Source organism: Suricata suricatta, chromosome 11, assembly GCF_006229205.1.
Source record: "Suricata suricatta isolate VVHF042 chromosome 11, meerkat_22Aug2017_6uvM2_HiC, whole genome shotgun sequence".
Lineage (NCBI taxonomy): Eukaryota > Metazoa > Chordata > Mammalia > Carnivora > Herpestidae > Suricata > Suricata suricatta.
In genome coordinates, this window is record NC_043710.1 from 59618782 (window position 1) to 59643441 (window position 24660).

Sequence of the window (24660 nt, forward strand, 5' to 3'; positions counted from 1 at the left end):
ACATCCTTTCACTTAATCCTTGCAACTAGTCTAAAAGGTATAAATGATCTTTTTGGAGGAGGTTCAGAAAAGTGGTGTCACTTGCTCAAGGTCACACAGCTAATAAGTGTGGTGGAGTCAAAATTCAAACTCAGATCTGTCTGCTTCCAGGGTCCTGCTTGCTTCTCTGCCTTCAACGAGCATTTCTGTAGCGTCCATTTGCAGACCTCTGTTGGGGTGTCCTACCTGCAGCAAAGCGGTCGGGGAGGTGGCAGGGAGTAGGCCGTTAACACTTCAGTTATACTTTTTAATTGTGGGAGGCTGAAGTGTAAAAAGGCAGGTCTAATAGCCTTTTAGCACCTGTGTGCAAATGGGAAAAATGTTCTTCATCCAGATGTCCATGTTTCTGACTTCTGCTCGTGCTGAAGCTCGCATATAGGTTCAGTCCTGTGTCTCCCAGGGGACCTTTCCCCCTCCTTTGCTCTCACTATTGCGGTGAAGCGGGCCTCCGGGCCCTGTGGGCTTTAATGTTGGTGAAATGACAGGCTCCAGAGTTCAGCTCTAGCCTGGCTCTTCCCGTGATCCTCCAGCTGCACCTGGCTTCCTATTGGGACCCCCCTCCCCAACCCCACCAGGTGCTGCAGCCTCTACTGCTTCAGGTGAGACTTGGAAGGTGACCCTAGACAGGCGTTTGCTGAGCAATTGTTTGCCCAAGGTCAGATACAGGTGCTGCATGGATTCTGCCTTCTGCCAACTCTGTCTTTGTGCCTGGTACTGACCATGGCACTCGTTATGCTGAACACCAACAGTCCCTGGCTGGGACCGTCTGCCACAGACAAAGGTGCTGGTCACATGAGTCACCCCAGTCCTTGATCTGAGACCAACTCTGGCGGAGGCTGAATCTCTCTGTTGCTGAGGCCTGAGGAGGGGGATGTAAGCTCTTTCCAGAATGGCAAACAGCACAGATGTCTACCGCATACCTTGGGCTTGGGCTTAGCCGGGCAACGGTGTGGGCTGGATCAGTCCTTTGGGCTCTCCTATTGGCACCTTCAGGGCTTTGAAAGCTGTTTCTCATCACGATTTCTCATTTTTCTTCCTTAGTATGGAGTTAGAGTCTTGTAAGAAAATGTCAATCTGGTTTGGGAAGGGTGACCATGTGGCTTAAAACCTGGACTGGCGGGTCACAGGTGCATGGACCTAGGAGAGGTGGTATTCTTTTCAACTCTTTATAGCTGCTGGAAATTTGAATAGGAAGGAATTGTACAAAAATGTACCTCTCTGGGAGGTAGAATTACTGGTGGTATTTTATATCCCAAAGATCTTAAAATAATGAATGTGGATTATTTTCATAATCAGAAAAGTACTGTGACAGCCCAAATACTGCCATGTACAGAGAGGTCATGAGCATGGCCATCTTGAGGAAGAGTCCGTTTTAATTTACTGGCATTTGGGGTGTCTTGGTGGCATCTGACTTTGGCTCAGGTCATGATCTCATGGTTTGCGAGTTCAAGCCCCGTGTCAGGCCCTGTGCTGACAGCTTGGAGCCTGAAGCCTGCTTCGAACTGTCTTGCTCTTTCTCTGCCCTTCTCTCACTTGTACCCTGTCTCTCTTTCTCAAAAATAAACAAACATAAAAAAAATTAAATCACTGGCATTCAGGGAAGAGTCTCACATATAGGACATCTGCCAACATCAATCTCCAGACCCTTACAGTAAATATTACTAGGGTACCCCAAATTTCTGAGCTCAAAATCAAGACCCACCCTGCTCCCACCCCCCAAACTGCCTCGGCTCTGGTCATTATAGCTAAGTCTGTGGGCTATGAGTATTCTGAGTCCTGTCAGATCCTGAGTCACCTTAAATCAGCAGGAAGACCCATTTTAGTTCAATAGTTTTATGGGATGAGTATGCTATTCTAGTCTGGTTCTCTGAACACCTGTTATCTAGGTATGTACTCTTTATTGAGACTACTTAGATTATCTAATTTCCTGATCTAACCAGATACAAAAGATTTTATTATGTCATGCAAGATACTTAAAAAGGAGTTTTAGGGGCGCCTGGGTGACTCAGTCAGTTAAGTGTCTGACTTTGGCTCAGGTCATAATCTTGTGGTTTGTGAGTTTGAGCCCCATATTGGGCTCTGTGCTGACAGCTCAGAGCCTGGAGCCTGCTTCAGACTCTGTGTCTCCCTCTCTCTCTGCCCCTCCCCTGCTTGTGCTCTGTCCCTCTCTGTCTCAGAAATGAATTAATGTTAAAAAAAATTTTTTTAAAGGAGTTTTTGAGTCTTACAAATAAGAATTGGTAGGGAGGTCATGGATTAGGGGTCGCATGTCCCTACAATATTACTTTAGTATGGCTTTGCTCCAATGACACCACATAAGGCTTCCCTGGTTTCTCTCTGGTCCCTTCTCCAGTGACACACTAGCAGAACTGCATCAAAGAATGGGTCCCCTGCCCTGTAACAGCTCACGTACGAGCTGTCTCCTGTTTCGGCCTGGGGGTGCTTGAGTCAGGGCAGGACTGTGGCGTCAGACAGGCTTGGAATGTTGGTTGAACAAACAAATGAACGCACAATTGGGTTCGTGAGGCCCCTTTACTACTCTGTAGGGAAGGGGAGACCATGATTCATTTACACACACACACACACACACACTACCTCCTGCAGGACTTGACAGAGGCCTGACACACAGTAGGTACCTGACACACATCTGCTGAACATGCACAAAGAAGGAACAGCTACTCTCACTAAACGACACTTCAGCAATCTCCGCAGGCATCTCCCCAGAGCTCTGGTCTCCAAGACAGAAAGAGCCTTTGCATGAAGGCAGACAATTGTAATTATTATTGAAGGTAGCCTGTAATACATAATTAAATTGAGCTTGAAGAAGATACAATGAAAAGCCTCATGCCTGGTTTTCATTTTATATGAGATGGCCGAAAAACAGTAATTTCCACTCCTCACATTTTCCATTAGAGGGACTGAATGTCTTAATTAAATGAACATCAAATAGAACAGCCAATTTATAGAATTCTCTTGTCTCTTATTCATTCATTTCAGTGCCTTCCAGAGCCTGGGAAATGCCAGTGGATCTCCCTCTGGCCTGATCAATACCTGTGATTAGCCCATCAGAACGCTGCTGTTTTTGGCTCTGCGGGAAAGAACCGGAGCCGCCAATCCGGGGAGCCTTGCACACCCTTGCCCCACGCCCAGCTGTTGGAGCCCTTTCTCTTCCTGCTACGAGCTGCTGATAGAAGGATGGCCAGCGCCACCCGACAAGGTGGGACAGTTTTCCCCACTCTCTGGATTCCAAGTGGCCTTGTAACTGGGTGACTTTGGGACAATGGCTCAGTGCTGTCTGTTTTGGCTTTAAAGAACTGGCCAATTTCTTTCTAACCGAGAGGAAGGAATGTGTTGATATGGGAAACCCTCGAAGTCAGATGTTCTAGGCTTTGAATACAGGCTCTACGCTGGCCAGCAATGCAACCCTAGAGGATGGGCACCCAGTTCTGTGTTCTTGTGAACCATCAACTCCCCCACCACAAATGACATGATTTCAGGCAGGATATATAACACAACTTCTGGAAGCCTCTGTTTTCTCCTCTATAAAATGAAGTAGTAACACCTGTCTCAGGAAAATATCATGAAGTTCAAACAAGGTAACATGCTTGAAATGAAATGCATATTTTTCGCCAGGGCCTGCAGGACCCCAAGAGATGGCCTTCCGCACCATGACGACTTCCTGACGGGAGAAGGGACTTCAGCTGCTGAGGCATCCCAGAAGTTAGAAGTGTGCCTGGTATATAGTCGGTATTCAGTAATATAAATGAATGTTGGCTAAAGGTCCTGCTCTTTACTGCTTCTCTTTCTGATTTCACTTTGACCTATACTCTTCCATTCTTCCTGTGTTCCACTGCATCTGCTTCCATTCTCCAAATGTGCCAAGTTCAAGCTAGGCTCAGGGTGCTCACATTTACTGTTCCTTTCGTAGAGAATGCTCTTCCCTCCAATCTTGGTGTGGCTAGTTCCTTTCATGACTCATATTTTTCAGTTCAAATGTCATCATTTCAGTGAGGCCTTCCTTTGAAACAGATACAGCCTCCCATGTTGACCACACTATCTTATTTTATGGTCTTCATTACATATTATCTTATTTTTGTATTTATTGGTCAGTTATCTGTCTCTTTCTACTATAATTGAAGCTCTATGAGGACAGGGACCTTGTCTGTATTCTCATGCCTAGGAGAGCATGTGGAATATAAAAGGTACTCGATACTTATTTCTTAGATGAATGAAGGAACAATAAAGGGCAGATATTATTAATGGTTTTTCAAGATGTGGATTGAAAAAAACTAAGAATTTCTCCCCTTTCACCTCTCTCCTTCCATATGAGGAAGGGACAGTTCACTGATATCCATTGATTGATTACTTTTAGGTACTGAGTACTATGCTCAGGACCATCTTGGAGGTGGGCAATGTTGTTGTCATTTCACAACTGGTGAAGCTGAGGCTCAGGAAGAATAAGTAACTTGCCTAAGATCACAGAGCTACTTGAGGGGTATAGATTCAAAGTCAAGTCTGTGTGACCTTAAAGTCTGTTCTTTCATCAAGCTTCCCTTAAGTGATGCTGTTTCAGGGAAAAACCTTTGTGCTCCTCACTATGTTATAGAAAATATTGCGTTTGGAAATCTCAAGTGGGTCAAGAAGACTGATAGTTTTCTCTTCAAGGTGCTTTGCTTTGATACCACTGCAATTGAGTTTGCAGTGATGCCAACCCCTTGTTTAGGGGTATGATGGAGATGGCCAGATGATTGGCTTTTCATTATTTTTTTCCAATGACTTTTCTTCACTCCATTTTCCCAGAGCATCTTTGGAGAATGGAGAAAGAAAACACATAAAAGATTCATATAGTTGCCGTGAACTGGGCTCTCAGAAGAGGACTGCTAAAGGGTATCTTCACACACACTGCAAGGCTTTCTTCTTCACACTCAATATTTCACATCTCAAGCCACTTACTATGTTGTAGCTGGTGGGGAAAATGCCGAATTGCTTCTCTGATACTAACTTTTGCTGGCTGGGATTTTTTAGCTGGAAAATACAGATTTGATTTTTATGAGTTTCATCTATGACTGTTTCAAATGCCACCACTGTCAACCAGAGGAACTGGATGCCATATCCTCTATGAATAACTAGAATTCAAGGCCCACGCACACAAATAGGTAGTTCCCCTGACCTCAGGTCATTATAATAGATGGCATTGCTACATCATTATCTTCTCCAAAACTATACCAGAGCCAGGGTACTTTTGGGATTCTGCAATTAAAACTTATATTTGCTCCTGATTTCTATCTAATTAAGGCCCACCAATGCATTCTAGCCTTTAGGATTTCTAACATCTGGTATACCCCACCCATGGTAGGTCTTATCTCTTATTGATGTTGTACCTGAAGCAGTGCTTCTGGTGGAAAGCATTCAGGGAGATCTGTGATTGAATCCTGGCTCTGCCACATGGGTGTAGGATGTCACAGAGCCCATCAATGTCTGTGCTAGTTATCCTCTCTCCCCTCAGAGCCATTCTCTGCTTTTCTCTGTGCCCAGAGGAGCTGACTACATCACTGCTCACCTCACACCCCCAGCTTGGGTTCATTCAATGGTAGGCACTGGCAAGAGACTGGATGTTAACAGGAGTCTTCCTTATTCCTTATCTACTTCAGTGCCATATTTCTAATAGCAGGTTTCATCTGTCCCTGTCCATGATTGTAAGTTTTATGTGATAGCTTCTTATTCACATTATATAGCTCCCACTGGGCTTCAGTAACAATATCCTATTCCTGCCCTGCCTTGCCCTTAAGCCTCATGGTTGGTCCTGGTTGTTCCCTGTTTTTAGTGCCTGGGTGCCTCACCGTTCTTTCTTGGTTTCCTTATCCCTGCCTATACCTCTATAACATTTCTTTTTGTGAAAGATATTCTTCCTGGGTATAGAAGTCTGGGTTGACAGGTTATTGTTGTTTTTTTCCCCCCTTCCAGCATTTCTGTCTTCTCACTTGCATGGTTTCTCATGAGAAGTCTGCTGTAATTCTTATCTTTGTCCCTCTATATAAAATGTCTTCCTCTCCAGCTGCTTTCAATATTTTCTCATTTTCTTTTGTATTTTGAATATATGCCTAAGGTGTGTGTATGTGTGCGCGCGTGCGCACGCATGTGTATGAGAACTTTGCTTGATATTCTCTGAGCTTCTGGGGTCTGTGGTTTGGTGTCCATAATTACTCATGGATAATTCTTGGCCATTATTTCTCCAAATATTTCTTCTGCCTTGCTCTTTTTCTCTTCTCCTGGAATTTAGGTGGTCTCTGACTTAAGATGGTTTGAATTGTGATTTTTTTTGGCTTATTTTTTTAACTTTTTATTAAATTAAAATTTTTTTCTATTTTATTTTTGAGAGAAAGAGAAAGAGAGAGAGAGAGCGAGTGCTGAAGAGGGGCAGAGAAAGAGAGGGAGACAAAGAATCCAAAGCAGGCTCCAGGCTCTGAGCTGTCAGCACAGTTCCCAACAGTGGGCTTGAAGTGACGAGCCGTGAGATCATGACCTGGGCTGAAGTCGAACTCTTAACTGACTGAGACACTCAGGCACCCCTATTTTTGACTTTATGATGGTTCAAAAGTGATATGAACTCAGGAGAAACCGTACTTTGAATTATGAATTTTGATCTCCCAGGCTAGTGATATGACACTTTCTCACAATGCGGGGCAGCAGTGAGCCACGGCTTCCAGTCAGCCACCTGAATCATGAGGTAAACAAACCCATACATTGACAACCATTCTGCACCCACACAGCCATTCTGTTTGTCACTTTCAGCACAGTATGTAATAAATTACACAAGATATTCAACATTTACTATAAAGTAGGCTTTGTATTAGATGCTTTTGCCCAACTGTAGACTATTGGAAATGTTCTGAGCACAGCTAAAGTAGGCTAGGCTAAGCTATAATGTTTGATAGGTTAGGTGTATTAAATGCATTGACTTAGAATATTTTCAACTTATGGTAGGTTTGTCAGGATGTGATCCCAGTGTAAGTCGAGGAAGATCTCTATATGTGTATTAGACAAGCTGATATTGCCTCCTAGCTTTTGGATGCCTGGGTTCTGTATCTCTTTTTTTTTTTTCCATTATTGTTTTCTCTTGGTATTTCAGTTTGGGTAGTTTCTCTTGACCCATCTTCTTTCTTCAGCTGTGTCCATCTACTGATAAGCCCATCAAAGGCATTCTTCAATTCTGTAACTTGTTTTCATTTCTAGATTTCCATTTGATTTTTTTCTTATCGTTCTCATTTCTCTGCTGAAAATATCCATCTGATCTTTCACCTTTCCCATTAGATCTTTTAACATAATTACAATTATTTTAAATTTCCTGAAAGACAGCTTCAACATCTGTGTCATATCTAAGTATGGTTCTGATGATTCCTTTGTCTCTTGGGAGTGTGTTGCTTTTTCTAGCCTTTTTGTACATTCAGTCGAAAGTGTGACATCTTGTGTAGCACACTAGAAAATGAGGTAACAGGTTTTATGTCTGGAAATAGGGAGGAGCTTTAGTAAAGGGGCTTGAGTTAATTTAGTTAGGATTTGGGCTGGCTTTGAAGTTTGATGTTTCTCTGGCTAACTTTAGTACAGTACAGGCTTTACGTTTCTCTAGTGATGCCTTGTGTTTAGGGAGCTAACCTTGTTTGTTGGACGACTTTTTTTCTCAGTGTCAACTCCATCTCCAGCTTTAGGTGCCCCGAGGGTCTCTTTTCAGGCCCTTATCCCTCTCTTACCTCATTCACAGTACTATTCTGCTTTCCATGTTTGTGTTTAGCTTTTTAGCTAAACCATGGGGGTGGGTGGTGAGCATGAGAGTTCTCTCTTGTTCTGAGTAAGCCTCAGTCGTAGGTCACCAAGTGTCCCAGAGTCTGAGTGTAGCCTCTTCAGTGAGTGTTCCCGCTCCCCTTTAGGTTGTAATTCTGGGCCCACTGCATATTCCCTCTCCCCTCCTAACAGAAGTTAAAAAACTTTTTCTTCCCTTATTCAGAGGCAGTGGGTCTCCACCAGCGTCCATGAAGGACAGTGGTGGTTGTCCTTCTCTCCACAGATTAAGGCTTTTGTTCCATATGGGAAAGAAGGTGAGTTGGGTCTGGGAACAGAAGGTGTATCCTCCCAAGTTTGCCACAGGAGACACTTACATCTTTCTCTACTCTTTTCTTAGAGCTACCCAGTCAGGCTGTGGAGAGAACTTATGGAGACGAGGTGGACTCTCTCACCCATTTTCTGCAGCCTCTAAGGGCTTCAAGCTCTCTTGCCAGTTTATGCTTAGCCTTCGTAAATTCGCCGAGCACCCTAGCTGAACTCTTTTGACCAGGTAAGCCAGGGCTCGCATTTTGGCTTTCTCTTCAGGAGTCTCTCTCCTCAGATTTGGTTAGGAGGTTGCCCTATGACCTGAGAGAAATTTAAGAAAAACTCATGAATTTGCCATTTGTCTGGCTTATTCCTATTATAAGTTCAGGAATGATGCACCTTCTAGCTCTTTCATCCTGCAGCAAAACCCCAAAGCCAAGTGTCATTACTTGAACCAATGAGTTGAATTCTATGTCCTGCTGGGTGCACTGATAGTGCTGCAGCTGGGATTCGATACTCTTCTCATGACAGCCTATTTTCCTCCCTTCTTTATCTCCCTTCCCTGTATTCATTCACATTTCATTCATAAAATATTTACTGAGCACCTATTAGGTAGCAAGCCCTAAGCTCGATACAGAGATAAATTAGTATTTAGCTATGACAGAAGCTGTCACCAGGCACCATGGGATACTAGAGCCACTTACTTCTGTTAAACTTAGGGAAGCTGGCTGCTCACGCCCACCCAGCAAGAGAATTTGGAACCTACCTTGTGCTCATGAGGCCATTCTCTTAGCCCCCAAATGCCATCTGGCCAGGAGCCCAAGTCTGTAATTAGTGACACCCTACATTGGAGAGGAGGATTGCATTACAGAGTCCTTCGAGGTTTTCTGCCAGCAGACCTGGGGGTTGACGAGTGGAAGGGAACCATCATCCCCCAGAACTGTGAACTCCTAAGTCAAGTTGCTCTGAAGTGTTATTATGTTTATGTAGATACATTATTTAATATGCTGAAAGGATCAATAAATCCAACTTAAAATTTGTTTCAGTAATAGCCTGTGCCACAGGCAAGCCTGGGCGGATAATTTTTTTTAATATTAGAGCATTTGGGTTGGAATCCACTAAACTGCCTCATGGAGCTAAAGGTAAAAAATTCACTAGAGCAATGGTGCATTGGCAAAATCTGTCAAAATGTGTGTTAAGAAACACCCCAATAATGATACTACTGCATCCTTACTTCTTGAGCGCTTCACAGTTTACAAGTATTTTTCACCTTTAGTGTTTATTTGGTTTTTTGATACCCATAATGGCCCTGAAATGGGGTAAGGGAGGCATGATTTCTGTCCGGTTGAAACTTAGATCTGGAAACCAGCCAGCCAGCCAGCCCTGAGTCACAGGGCTAATGTTCAGTGAAAATAGGTATCTGGCATCCTGGTTTTGTTCATAGTCTGAGTGGAATCATTTTTTCCTGACCCACTCTGCATCCCTGTTTTTAGCCCATTTCGGATATTCTTATGGACCTGACCCATTTCCTAGTCCTTACCTTGATCTCTCAGACTTGACCCTTGATTCTGCTCCTCTGGTAGGAACTCTAATTCCTGCCTACTTCAGTGACCACTCTTGTTTGCTCCCTGGACTAGTTTACTTGCAGCTGTTCCCGGGTAATACCTTTCATGCCCAAACAACATGTCTGCAATTACTGGTACGTCCACTAGTATTGCTTGAAGTGATGTTGATGATGATGATGATGACGATGACAACAGCAGCAGCAGCTCTCAGTTGATTACTTATAGTGAGTAAGACATTGAGTTCTCCATATGTTATCTCATTGAAATTTTGAACTTCAGGAACTTCAAATTTTGAACCTATGAAATAGTACTATTTTTTTTATCCCTGTTGTACAGCTAAGTCACAAAGAACTTAGGTGAATCAACTCAGTGTAGATGAAAGAATATGGGTTTGTGTGCTGGCTCTGCTGTGTACTCGCTGTGTAATTTACACTGCTCCCTAATCTGTGTTCCTAATCCCTCCATTCATCGGTGAAAAAATGTGGATGATTAATTTCTCTGGGGTGAGGTTGCTGTGAGGATGAAACTGGAAAGATCCTGGCACACAGTAGGGATGTCAATGTTTCTCTTTTAATTTTAGGGCTTTTATCTTCAATTCACAGGGGATTCCTTGGAATTCCAAATGCTGTTTTAGAAAAAGTGATTATACTATCTTTTCCTTCTTCCTAAAAGAACTATGGCTATATATTTCATCAAGGAAGACTGGGAGCAGGGAATGGTATCCTTTCTGGTGGAGGTGTAGGAAATGGTTTAGATTTCAGGGTGGGTAGAGATGAACGGTTGCAGTGATGTGTAAGCATTCAGTTTGGGATCTGGAGGAGTGACCTTGGGAACTAACTTAGTGCTCCAACTTGCTCTAACAAAGCAACTCCTATATCGGCTAAATATTGTATAAGAGATTTCCATTGGGCCATGGGGGGGAAATTGAATTATTTAGTGTATTTCCATTTCAATGAGTTAATCAAGATAATTGCTATTTTCCTGGATCTTTGTCTCTCTTTGTAATTAACAAGGCCCAGGTTTGGAGACAGGAATTTAGCCAGTGAACTTTGTACAAATTGCTGTGACATTTTTTTGGGTGCAAATTGTATTGAAAAATCTATTACAAATCCTTTTCCTCTGGACTCTAGGACTGTGAGAAACTGAATCTTGAGCAAGCTTGAGAAAAATGTACAGTTCAAGGGTTTAAGCTCATTTGGGATTATCAAACTCAGCAGGGGGCAGGAGGGCAGGGCTAGGAGGGCAGGGCTGAAAGCGCAGGAGCCCTGGCATCAGACAGACCCCGCTTCTGCCACATTCTCACTGTGTAAGTCAGCCTCTCTGAGCCTCAGTTTCTATTTCTATAAAAGGATACTATTGTTCATTTTCCAGAGCTGTTGTGAGGATTAAATGCAATAATGTGGTTTCTAGCTTATATCTGGTGCTACTTAGATTTTTTAAAGCTTCCCACAACCCTCCCTCCCCCACCCCAGGCCCAAGGTCTTAGCTTTGTAGCAAAATGAGAAGGTACAAAGTCCATTCATTAAAATAGCTCAGAGAGGAAGACCTTAGATACATATGTATTTGATTTGGCTAGGACTGAAATAAGCTGAACTTCTGCTTTTCTGGCCACACCACTTCTGAAGTCTTACACTGGATGAGGGGAAGGGAAATGGGCCCCTGGGGGTGGGCGCCAGGAGCATAACAAATGGTGATGCAATAGCGCCACTCTGAGGGGGGAAGCAGTAAAATTATACCAAGAGACACAGGAGCTGATTAAAGAACAGTTTATAGTCACATTGGGCAGGGGCAAAGGGTTCTGGCCTCACTTTCTGCATAATATGCCACTGTGGTTGTTCCTTATTAAGGAACTTAACTCATAAAGAGAAAGGTTTCATTATGTTCATTTAATGGGTTTGAGAAGGGAGGTATGGAAAGTATTTGTTAAGTTCCACCCCAAATGGTTAAAATTAAAAAAATATTTTTTTGAAACTTGAAGATGTGAGCTTCAATTATCTGGAAAATTCATTTACATGGAACTGTTCTGTCTCCCATTGCTGTTATTTCTGGACAGTGATCATGTGAAAATGCTAACACTCTGGTTTTCATCTATATTACTTCCCTGTGGTATGTTGGGCAGGTATTTCCATTGTACTGATGTGGCAACTGAGGCCTAAAGAGATGCAAGCCCAAAGTTCATGCCTTTTCCACTACATCATGGTGCTTTCTAGGAGCAGTCGTCTCGATTATGAACATGCAGAATATTTTGTAGGTAATGGTTTGCATCTCAAATTTTGAGTCAGAAGGAAACACATCCAAAAATTTTCATCTCATCAACTCACCTCTAACCGTACAATACATCTCATGAAACAAAACTATCAAATGGCCTTGTGATACTTACTCATAAAACGTTGTCCATCCATTTTCATTGCTTTTGGTTGCCAGAAGGCCAGAGTTGCCATGGTATGTCATCATGGCCAGCTCATGTCCTTGCGTGGTCACACTCTTGAGTGCACTGTTGGTGCCCATGGTCACCCAGTACACCTGGCCATCTGGGACCACCAGCCAGAGGGGCATCCCAGTAGAGTCTCGGCGGACGTTCACCATGTTGCCGTTGTTGTCTGTGATGAGTGTGACATCGCCATCCCCAGTGTAGGTGAAGTTGTACAGGTAATCTCCTGTGGGCAGACTCTGGGTGTACAGATGTTTTCCACTGGTATCAAACAGGTAGAGCTCCTGGTCAATTGGTGAGGACAGCTCATACATGTTCTGGGTGTTGAGGAAAGGCTTGTTCTTCCTGATAAACCGAATTCGGATGTTCCCCAGGTCAGCCACGTAGAGTTCCCCGTCGGCACACACAGCCAAGGAAGATGGAGTATTCAGCTTTGCATCTTTGGCGTAGCCATCATCTCCAGAGAAACAGTCACAGTTGGCATCATTTTTACAATCACAGCCACTGGGGGCCCCAGCAACCAGGGATATCTCTCCGCTAGTGGTGACCTGCCTGATACGGTTGGTCTTCTTCTCATCAGTCTCTGCAATGTACAGGACTCCATTGTGTGAGACGGCCAAGGCTGTGGCAGACTCCAGGGTCGCGTGGATGGCCACCTTGCTCAGCAGGAAGTGGTCGATGCCGGGGACTTGGCAGTGCATGGGTCTCCCAGCGACGATGCGCACCTGGTGGTTTTCAGAGATTTGCAGGACCACGTTGTTGTCAAGGACATAGAGAGAGTTGTCCATCGGGTTGATGGCTAAGTCTGTGGGCCACTCCAGGCGAACCTGACAATGAAGACAGCGGTACTCAGATGCCTGGCAAGGTGCTCACCGTTAATCGTCCCACAGCCCATATAGCTTGTAATGTCCCAAGTGCCTTCATACACAGTCCTGCCTGATCTCACAGTGGCTTGTCATCAACAGTGGATGTCAGCCCCTTAATATTAGTGAAACCATGAAAGAGCTGCCCCCAAGACACCTGATGGTCTCCATAAGACTCACAAATATAAAGAAGGGAAGAAAATGAAAAAAAAAAAAAAAAGGAACATAAAAAGTAAACAAGAGATGGACTTGGGAGCCAGACATGCCTCGGTTCAGATCGTAGCCCACCACTATGACCTTTGGCAAATTACTTTGCCTCTCTGAGCCTCAATATTCACATTTGTAAAACAGGACTGACAATACTGCAGAGTGCTTAACCCACCAGAAGTGCTCAAATAATGGCAGCTAATGTTATGGAGGTGAGAGGAGAAGGCAGAAGGCGTCTGGAGGCTGAAGCAGAACTTGTTCAGATGTCTCAGAGAGCCTCTATGTGAACTGTTGATAGACACCTGTATGAAAGACGGTATCTCGACCCATTAAAGTCATGGATTGACATGAATATCTGAATTCAGTTTATCAGGAAGAACAAGCCTTCCCTCAATATCCAGAACTGACATGGCCTGGGAGCTGGTCAGAAATGCAGAAGGGATGGTCTCAGCAAATCTACTGAATCAGAATCTGCATTTAAAGAAAATCCCTGGAAAACTCATGTGCATACTGAAGTTTGTGAGTCCCACCTCTAGAAAATGGTTTCTATACTAATCAAAACTGCCATGAGACACCTGTCAGAGTGGCTCAAATGAACAATTCTGGCAACAACAGGTGTTGGCAAGGATGCAGAGAAAGGGGAACCCTTTTCCACTGCTGGTGGGAAAGCAAATTGGAGCAGCCACTCTGGAAAACAGTATGGAGATTCCTCAAAAAATTAAAAACAGAACCACCCTACGACCCAGCAATTACACTACTGGGTATTTACCCAAAGGATACAAAAATGCTGATTCGAAAGGGGCACATACACTCTAGTGTTTACAGAGGCGTTACTGAGAATAGTCAAAGTATGGAAAGAGCCCAGCTGTCCATCGACTGACAAATGGATAAAGAAAATGTGGTATGTATATATACAATGAAATATTACTCGGCAATCAAAAAAAGAATGAAATCTTGCCATTTGCAATAATGTGAATGGAACTAGAGAGTAGTAAGCTAAGTGAAATAAATCAGAGAAAGACAACGTATGATTTCATTTGTATGTGGAATTCAAGAAACAAAACAGATGAAGATAGGAGAAGGGAAGCAAAAATAAGATAAAAACAGAGCAGGAGACAAACCATAAGAGACTCTTAATGTTCTCTTACAGACAACAAACTGAAGGTTGCTGGCGGGGTGCTGGGTGGGGGGATGGGCTAAGTGGGCAATGGGCATTAAGGAGGGTACTTGTTGGGATGAGCACTGGGTGTTATACGTAAGTGATGAATCACTAAGCTCTATTCCTTAAGTCATTATTATTCTATATGTTACCTAACTTGGGTTTAAATTTTTAAAAAAGCAAAGAAAAAAAATAAAGTTAAAAAGAAAATGGTTTCTAGTACCCCAGAGAACAGGTCCTCCTGGAGGAGATGAACGTAGGTGGCAATGGGAGTGAGGGGCTCAGAGGTACGGGGCCCACGCCCGAGTCTCCTCTGAGCCCTGCTGGGAAGCCTGCAGGGACGATGCTGAGCTTGCAGGTAGGTGGGCGCGGACAGGATCTGAGGTGAAGGACGCTTTGTTGGTGGACACGGAGGAAGCTGGATTGGGGACACAGCACACTGGGAGGTGTTGGCACTACGGGAAGCCGTTTGCCAGCTCAGTCCCCAAGAGGTCATCCAGCCACGCTGCACATGGGCCGGAAGTGTTGCGTCCCTCTGATTTGTTTACCTCACCCCTGGGGACCTTTGGTTCCTGAGCCTCCTACAAACACTCGACACTCTGTCCAATGTGGGGCTTATTTAAACACGCATGTTACTTTAGAGAAGAAATTTCTCCCAGGAATTTACTCTTGTACACCACCGTTTACAAGGGTGCACATCACAGCGATGTTTAATAGTGGTGAAAACCTGCAACCACCTCAAGTGCCCAACGAGAGGGAATTCACTAAACCAACGATGGTATTTTGTTCACCCAGGAGTTAGAATACTCTGCGTAGCCCTTAACAGTGACGTTATAGATGGATATTTAATGACATGGGGACACATTTGCTATGTGCTAGTTGAAAAGAGTAGGTTACAGAATTGTAAGCCCAGTGTGATCCCAATTGGGGGAAAATGTAACAATACATTAGATAGATTACAGATAGAAAGGAGACGAAGAACTTGAGGGATGAAAACTAAAATGCTAACGGTACTTGGATGAGGGGTAATTTTAATGCTCTTCTTTGTACTTTTTAACTTTTTACATTTTCTACAATGTCCGTGTGGTACTTTACTAATACAGAAAGAAACCCCAGTAAATGACATACTATGAGATATGGCCACCTCCATCTGACCTGCTCAGGGCCATCCTCGGGCTCTGCTTCCTCATCTTTTGGTTCCCTCGCTCCCAGCCTGGGTCCCTCTGGCCCCACGGAGCCAGAGCCACTGCCTTCACATGTCCCACAGCTCTCTGGAGCACAGCGTCACGGCAGCCCTTGGGTGCATCAGAACAGTTTACTCTAAAGTGACAGTGGAATTTTCAATTTCCTAAAACCCATTTCTTGTCAACACTGGCTGCTAAATATTTTATGCCTTCTGGTCCTCTGGCACCTTGGGGACCTGCTTGCCCAGACCTTTCTGCCAGTCATTATGATGAAAAGATGGCTCCCTGATGGGTAGGTGGGAGGGGGAAGGGTGAGAGGAAAGAGGGGAAGGAAGGAAGAGCAAGTGCTTTCCTGCTCTCTCCTTCCTGTCCTGTGCGCAGAGGCACCCGGAGAAGCAGCTCTGAGAGTCTGTGCTGGCTCTGTCACGGAGCCTGTGTGATGGCTCTGGAGCAGACCAAATATACACGCTTCTCTGATTTTCCCTCCTGCCAGCAACAGGGGTGTAAGGCTTAATAGCCCATTGCTAAAATGGAGAAACAAGACTTTAGAATTGCGGTGGTCCCTCCAGCTCCCGCGTTCTGTGGTCCTGAGAGAGGATGGAGCCCCCGTCCCCGGTCCTCCAGAACGTCCTGTGCCTTTATCCAAGGCTCTGGGACGACTGCCTCATGGCAGAGTTATTTGTGCAGATGGACGGATGACCACGTGACGGTACATGGCGCGGCGAGAGCGAGGGGTTTGGGGCCGGCACGCCTCGCCTCTTATCTCAGGTGTGCGCCACTTGAATACTTTGAACTTCTTCCTCGTATGTAAATGGAAGTGATAAGTATTACAGAGAGTAATTGTGAGGATCAAACAAGACAATGTACAAGGAACTGCTTTGTAAATTGTAAAGGGAATGAATGTTTACAGCCTATGACTAGCGGCCAGGCACTGTGCTAGGCCATTTATGTACGGGATCTCATTAAAAAACTCATCTCCACATCCCTGATGGAAACTAGCATAGGGCTCTGCATTTAGAACTGCAATTTTTTTCCCACTAAGCCTCAGTTTTCTTATCTATAAAATGGGGTAGATAATATCACCTCTTGAGATTATTGTGACAGCTAGATAAGAAAAATGAAGTCCTACTCTTCTCTGTATTTTTCTTTCTAACAGTGCCTGGCACATGGGTTCTCAAGAAGTCAGTTTTGGACCCTACGTACAGTCATACTCTGTAGCCTGCTGAGCTGGGAATGAATCCCCTTTGTTGAATAGGTTGCAACATCTTCTGTTCCTTCTCTTCTCCATTCCTCCCTCTAGTTTCTCCTTGGGCCTGGGCTTATCTCCACCCAGGGGAGCTGGCCAAGTTTCTTGGTTCCCTGCTTTGCACTCTTGCCTCTGAGCTGTGCTCTGAGCTCTCTGTCTTACTCCCTGCTCCCTGGGGGGCAGTAAAGGAGCTGAGTGTTTGTACAGAGGAAGCTATCAGAATGAAAGCCAGTATCCCTGCCCATATGTGTATATAAAAATATAAGACTGTTTCTGGAGAGCTTGGTAAAAAGAATTCCATGCTTAGATTCAGATGAGGGTAGCCAGGGCCAGGGGCAAAGGGATTTCAGCCCGGGATTTCTGGAGCGAAGTGTGAGTTTTTTCCCCCGCTCCACTACGTGCCAGCTGTCCTCCAAGCTTTGGATCTGGCTTCTTGGCAGCACCTCTCACTGAAATAAAACAACTTTCCGACATGTGGATTGAAAATTTTCAGTGCCCTGCGCTGGCTGGTGCGGGGCCCATTTGGAGAATTGAAAATACTCGCAAGCGCATCCTCAGTCCGTGGCAGCTTCCTGACGGGTAATTCAAGCTTGCTCACAGACTGGAGAGGGAAATTCTCGAGCCAGCAAGGGGAAGCCTGCCAAATTGGAAAGACGAGCGGCAGAGAACAGATTCCACTCCGGAGCGGAACAATCACATTAGCTGGTGCAGAGGAAAACCACACCAGCAACTGAGAGGGACGTGGTGCAGGTGCTGGGATCGCCAGCAACAGCCATGGGGCTCTGGGGGGCGCTCCACAACACACATCCCTAACCGGCGGGCCTCCGGCCTCTGCTGCCCACTGAGTCCAGGGAGCAGGTGAGCAGTCGGTGGGAAAGGGGCTTTCAAAGTGACGGGGTTTAAAAAGCTAAGTGTGGTTACTGCTGACACCACCCTGCAATTCAACGTAACCCGTGCCTCCCTTTTTCCTCGGTTTTGCTAATGCTGGCAAGAAGGATGGTCACTGTTTCAGCTCTGGCCAGGCCTTGCCAAAGGATCTAGCAATAAAGGACACTTTCCTTGACAAGACATTGCAGGACAAACGAAGGACATACTGAACTGCCAGTCACCGGGTTCACACTGGATTCCTGGTGTTCACTGCTAAGCTCCATGCTGTTTGGCACGGTAAGGGAAGGTCCTTCCCTAACTGGCCCCAAATAACACTGCAGTTTCAACTCCTGCTTCTTCATTCTGAGAACCCTGTGCTCAGGCATTCAATCTTCCAATGGTCCTTAAATATCCTGTGCCCACGAACGTCTTTGTGCCTTCGCACATGCTGTTCCCTTTGTGTGAAATGTCTCCGTTCTTCCTTGCCAGCCAGCAACCAGTATTTAACCTTCAAAACCTGGCATAGATTGCATTTCCTGTGTGGAAGTGGGCACTAGAACTTCTGTAGACTGACCACCTTTCTTTTTTAAAAAAAAAAAATTTTTTTAATGTTTTATTTAGTTTTGATACAGAGAGAGACAGAGCATGAGAGGGGGAGGGGCAGAGAGAGAAGGAGTCACAGAACCAGAAGCAGGCTCCAGGCTCTGAGCTAGCTGTCAGCACAGAGCCCGACGCGGGGCTCGAACCCACGAACATGAGATCTGACCTGAGCCGAAGTCGGAGACTTAACCAACTGAGCCACCCAGGCGCCCCGACTGACCACCTTTCAAGTGCCAAGCGGTGCCAGGAGCCTGGTATGCACTGTTCGTCTTTCCTTAGTGCAATCCTGCCAGACCAAAGTCAGCTATTTCCATTTTAAAAATATAAAACAGGGGCACCTGGATGGCTCAGTTGGTTAAGCGTCTGACTTCAACTCACGTCATGATCTCCCATTTTGTGAGTTTGAGCCCCACATCAGGCAGATTGGAGCCTAGACCCTGCTTCAGATTCTGTCTCCCTCTCTCTTTGTCCTTCCCCCACTCATGCTCTGTCTCTGTCTCTCAAAAATGAATGTTAAAAATTTTTTTAAAAAACAAGAGGTTCAAAGGACTTCAGGAATTTGTCTACAGTTACTTAGCTAGTGAGCTGCAAAGCTGGGAGTCAATCAGCCAATCAATTAATTAATCACCAAATACTGGTTGTCTTCCTATGGTATACCAGGTACTCCTGTTAGAGCAGAGGACAAGATGAACAGAATTCCTGTCCTCGTGTCATTTACAGTATAGAAAGAAAAAAGACAATATGCAAGTTCCTGTGTTTAAATTCACACTATGTGACTCGCAGTGCCTTCAAAGCCTCCTTGGGCAGATTTCTGCATTGTAACGATCACCTGTCACCCCTCTGGTGAACTCCTAGAGCACCAAGCTACGCCCTACTCATCTCTGTGTCCTTATGCTTCCCCAGGCCCAGCACCAAGAATGTGCTCTTAAAAGGCTAGAGCAGCATAAAGATAGGGGGGGCCAGCGGGAGGGCCAATACCGGTGAGAGGGTGAGAGGGTGAGCGGGCAGCTGCGGGGCTCTAGCAGGCAAAGGTTTCCCCTTACCTGAGAAATATCCATGACGGAGTCACAGCTGAGGGGCCGGGCCGAGGTAAGGTCATTGGAGCCCAGCAGGGTGGAGATGATCCCATTCTGATCAATGCGTCTGATCATGGTGCCATCCACGAAGTAAATCAGCCCAGACTTGTCCACCGTGATGCCTGGGGAAGAGAAGCCAAAACAGCGTTAGAAGAGGTAACAGCCTAAGTGCTCATGGAGTCTTGTGGGCTGATGAAGAACCTCCCCTCCGTGATTTGACTGCATCCTCCCCACAGGATTCATTCCCAGTCTAAAGGCCAGAAGACAGATGCCCAGAGGCTTAGTGTGACTTGTTCAAAGCAGGGATTAGAACCCAAGTCTTCTGATTCTCCAGGGCTCTGGTCCTTCTACCTCATTGCTGGGATTTTCACCTACCAGCTTCGGTAGTCACCAAAGCTGGACTCTACTTCCGGGGGCTTGTCAAGCACTAGACGCAGTGGTCAGGAGGACCCTTTTCAATGTCAAAACTGTGAGTTATTTAAGTTAACCTACTTCTGCGGCCTTGTAATTCTAATAGTGAAATCCATTCCCATTTTTTCTTATCTTCTAAGACAACCATCCTCCATGTTTTTCTATTCTTAGTTTATGATTATTGGTAATTATAGATGTATAGAGTCTAAACATGAATCCTCTGGATTTGTATAGAATATAAGGTGAAATAAATGTCTAAGAAAGGCACATGAAGAAAGCAGTCTGAATTCACCATTCACTTTCTCCATGACCAGCTGTGTGGCCTTGGGCAAGTCACTGGATGTCTCTGTGTTCATATTCTCAGCTCCTAAATAAAGAGATTGTTCTATTGTACTTTTCATTTCTGGCTGTGTTTGAAGCCCCATGGAAGCCCCAGGTAGTTGGTTCAGAAAATCTCAAGTGGAGCCTGAATATTTATCCGTAGTTTTGACAAGCACCTTGGGTGATGATATAAAACAAAGTTTGAGAACCACTCTAGTAAATCAGTACTTCTTAACCAGTGATGAGCATCATGATCATCTGAGGAGTTTATTTTCCCCCCAACACATCCCTGCTTGGCCTCATTCCTGGAAATACTCATTCTGGGTGTGGCTGAGACAGATATGTTTTATTGCGGGTGAGACTGATTTCTACCCTGGGTGCAAAATCCCAAGAGTTTAGAAATAGCCATACCAGACGCTCCTGGGTGGCTCAGTCGGTTAAGTGTCCGACTTCAGCTCAGGTCATGATCTCACAGTTTGTGAGTTCGAGCCTTGCACTGGGCTTGGTGCTGACAGCTCAAAGCCTGGAGCCTGCTTTGGATTCTGTGTCTTTTCTCTCTCTGCCCCTCCCTTGCTTTTAATCTGTCTCTCTTTGTCTCTCAAAAATAAATAAATGTAAAAAAAAAAAAAAGAAGAAAGAAAAAATAGCCCTACCAAACTGAGAACTGCTCAGGGGTGCTGGGGGCGAGACGTGCCCCCCAGGAGCACACGGTCTAGGTGGGGAGGGCGGGGATGAGTCAGTACCAGGTGGAGTGCCTCAGGGAGGGGCATGATGAAGTAAAGGAGATTCTGATCAGTTTCACTCTGCTCAGTTTTCTCTGGGCATTGAAATGAAAGAAGGGGTCAGAGAAAGCTTGAGATGTAGAGACGCTTGCTAGAGAAAGCTTTCCAGTCATATAGCCTTGGCCATGTCATTCTTTAAATCCAGCTTCCTCATCCACAGAATGGGGATAATAACATCTGACATGAAATAGTTAGCCCTCAATAATTAATGACTGACAATTATGAAAATTCGACCAGCACTCAGTGAAGACCGTTTGCTTGGCATCCATGTGTCTGTGACGGGGGCGGTTTCAGACACCCAACGGGCTCTGAGTGATGAAGACCCCCTGGAGTAGTATTCTTTCCAGCCCCTCCTTAAGGCTGCTCAGGGCTGGGGAGCGATTTCGCAGAGGACAAGGCAGCCGTCAGGCAGGGAAGCCTTTCCTCCATCCCTGCCTAGAATGTAAATTAATTACAGTCTTTAAGTACCAGGACAAGAGTTTTCTTGTCTGCCTGGCCATGCTCTGTCTTTCTCTTCCATCTGCTAGGACTGATGAGTGCTCCAGGAACAATCAGGATTCTTGTTTACAAAGTTGGCTGCACAGGCTAATAGAAGCGACCTGCCCCCTGATTAATTACTTCAGTTTTTCTCCTTTTGTTGTGCTAAATAGATGGACATCTTTTCTCTTCCCTGCTGCGAAGTGTCTGCATATTGTGGCACCCCTGTCATTTCTATCTGGGTTAATTATAGGCTTTTGAGCAATTTCACTGCTGCTACATCAGTGTGCATGCATGCGTGTGTCTGTGTGTGCTGGGGGGAGGGTGGAGAACACATATGTGTGTGAAACAACTGAGAAAGACCTGGAGAGAATAACATGTCCAGAAAAAGCTTTTAATTCTAAGAGAATAGACTGTTGCAACTGAATGGGGTTTGGGGGAGGTCATTTAGCCCAATCTGCTCATTTACCAACGGGAAAAGTAAGGCCCAGAGGAGGAGGTTAGAGGCCAGGGAACGGTAGGAGCGAACCATAATGTAGGATCCTTAAGTGCAAGCCTGTTCCTTCTGCTGCAGGCTACTTGCTCAGTGTTAGGAAATCGTAATTAGGAGGACATCATAGTTAGGACCACGGATGTTACAATACTTTCCCCACAGCTAGCACCTGACCAGCCAGGCATCTAGTAGAGGTGATAAAATACGATATATGATATAGTGTGATAACATAACAAAAGGTAATGTAACATCACAATTATAATAGGGGTCACTATGACAATGTTTATCAGGTATGGGGAACCAATACACCAAGCATATTCATTCCTGATGATGTCTAATCTGCATTGCACTGTACAGTATATCTCTATTTCATAGGTGAGGAAAACGTGGCTCAGAGAGGTTAAGTAACTCACCTAAACTCACACAGCTATTAGGTAGCAATATCTGAATTTGAATACTGAACTGCCTGATTTCACTAGACTCTAATGCTTTGACTTAAAAGTGCATGTACCTACTGTATTCTACCAAACACTTTCACAGATACTAATTCATTCACTAGGAGAGGCCTGAAACCTGGCACTATTTACTAATAAAATCACATATGTCATTTTTTGTGGGATAACATATGAACCATATGAATTGTGACCCTCAGAAAAACCTAGGAGGTGGACACAGAAAGTACTGTTATCCCTATTTTATTGATGGGGATACTGAGGCTTAGACACTATAGGTCACCAGACTTATGGCCAGCACACGGTGGACGCTTTGCTGATGAATGTCGACAATGATGGCTGGACCTCCAAAAAGCCTTCCCTATCTTCTAGGCCCCGGGGGCTTCCCTCAGCTCTGAAGTTCCTTGCTCAGTTCTGTCTCCTGGCTTCTCTCTCCCACATCAGGGATTCACGCTCAAGTCTTATTTATTCTGTTAACATTAAAGTTACCTATGCAACCACAGCGCACCACACAGTAAATACTTGGTGAACAAGCAAATGAAAAATTGTGATTGTGGGTATTAAGAGGTCTTTCTGAAGGACTCAGAACTGAAACTTGTTAACCCGTCCTACAGCATGTGAACATCTACAAAGATGATACGCTGCAATGTTCTTATAAAACAGTAACATGAGAGAGAGCATAAATGTCCAAGAGCAGGGGGCTGATAAGTGACAAGACATCCACTTATGGAATACCATATAGCCATAAAAAATGAGTACAAAGAAGACAGATAACATGGAGAAATGTTCATGATTTATCAGTTAGGGGGAAAAAAGTAGGTTACTAAAACAGTCCATTTAACACGACCTCATTTTGGTTCTGGTGAGCACATGAACACATGCATGTAAACACATGGAAAAAAAGAGTAGAAGGAAAGGCAGGAAATGTTACCTGGGAGTATCACTGGGCAGGTGGAATTATAACAATTCTAACTTTTCTCTGCAGACACCTTGGTATTTTCCAAAATGTTCTCACAATGACAAACATGTATTTCATTTGAAAAATGGAGTGGGCATTAAGCCTGAATTTTGCTATCACAGAGTATGGATTTACAGGTTTTTTTCCAGTTCTAAACCTGACTGCGGTGTCAGACTCTTGATTCCTGGGAAGTTAATTATTAGGACCTCAATCAACATTACTGCTTGTGTTTAAAAAGCAAGGCCTTACTCACCCCTGGGGTTGGTAAGTGTGGCTTCAGTGGCCTTGCCGCCATCCCCGCAGCGAGTGTCATCAAAGGGGAGGCACTGGTCACCTGTCCCGGCAACCACCTCGGAGTTCTTGACGAGGTCCTTCACCACCACGGTGGACTTGATCTTGAAGACCCGCCGGCTGTTGGTGTCCGATAGGAAGACAGCCCCGCTCATGGGGTCTGTGGTCAGGTAGTACTTGTGCGCTGGGCTGTGACTGGAAAATAAGGATACGCCAGCTGGTGAGTGCCTTCTTCCTTCCTATCAGCTAGCCAGAGACGGACAGCTTGAACCCATGCAAAGTCATGTGGGGACGGTGTCCCTCTTTTGGGTGATCATTCCCCCAAACCACTGACCTCAGGGGTTGGCTTAACTATCCCTCTTACCTAACTACTAATACACAAAGCTCTTGCCAATAACTGTGACGCCCAGCCCAGCACCATGCCCATATTAGGTATTTAATACATGTTTTCTTAAAAGGATCATCAATGAGGCTTACCACAGGTGGCTTGTAAATCCAAGCCCAAAACAAGAGAGGGCCTGACTTTCAAAAAACACCTCAAGAGTTGAAAACACAAGACCTTCTCCTGCAAGTTTTTGCAGCAGCCCCACGCCCTCCTCAGGACTGACTGACAAGCCCCTGGCCAGATGGGACGCCCAGTCAGTGGTAATACAGTCTTCTGTCAACCTCACATTATGCTTCTCAGGGGCCCAGCAGTCTCCCTTCCACAGTCAGATGTAATGAATTGCAGGATTAGTTTATAATTTGCAGCAACACCCACGGAAAAATAAATAAACCAAGTGAGTAGTTCTGATGATAGTTCCCTTTCTGGAAATCAGTCATCATGACAAGGCTATGCGGACAGAGGAAAGCGAAGGCAGACCACGGTTGTCCGGAGGGTTGCAGAGACAAGGCATTACCCCTCGGCACATGGCAGGAAAGAGGCACGAGCTTAGGAATCAGATCAGTCTGGGTTCCATGTCTGGTTCTGTCATTTCCAGGTTCTGAAATCTGGGAAAGTTATCTGGACTTCTGGGCCTCAAGCTTTCTTCACCTGCAAAATGGGGTATTAACAGCTACCTTGTCGGTGTACTGAGAAAATGATATAAAATTGTATGTGAAAGATATTTAGCATAGTGCATCGCACATGACAGATACTCAATAACTGTAACTG

At 45.0% G+C, this 24660-nt stretch overlaps 1 protein-coding gene across 1 annotated transcript in view; it reads right to left on the reverse strand.

Moving 5' to 3' along the window:
* TENM4 (teneurin transmembrane protein 4) overlaps nucleotides 1-24660 on the reverse strand; it is a 731443-nt gene that overhangs the window by 25468 nt on the left and 681315 nt on the right. Inside the window, exons 24-26 of the mRNA XM_029957014.1 lie at nucleotides 23470-23702; nucleotides 19290-19444; nucleotides 12070-12947 (exon numbers count right to left, since the gene is read on the reverse strand). Coding sequence (XP_029812874.1) covers nucleotides 12070-12947; nucleotides 19290-19444; nucleotides 23470-23702 — 1266 coding nt within the window. The remainder of the gene's footprint in view (nucleotides 1-12069; nucleotides 12948-19289; nucleotides 19445-23469; nucleotides 23703-24660) is intronic.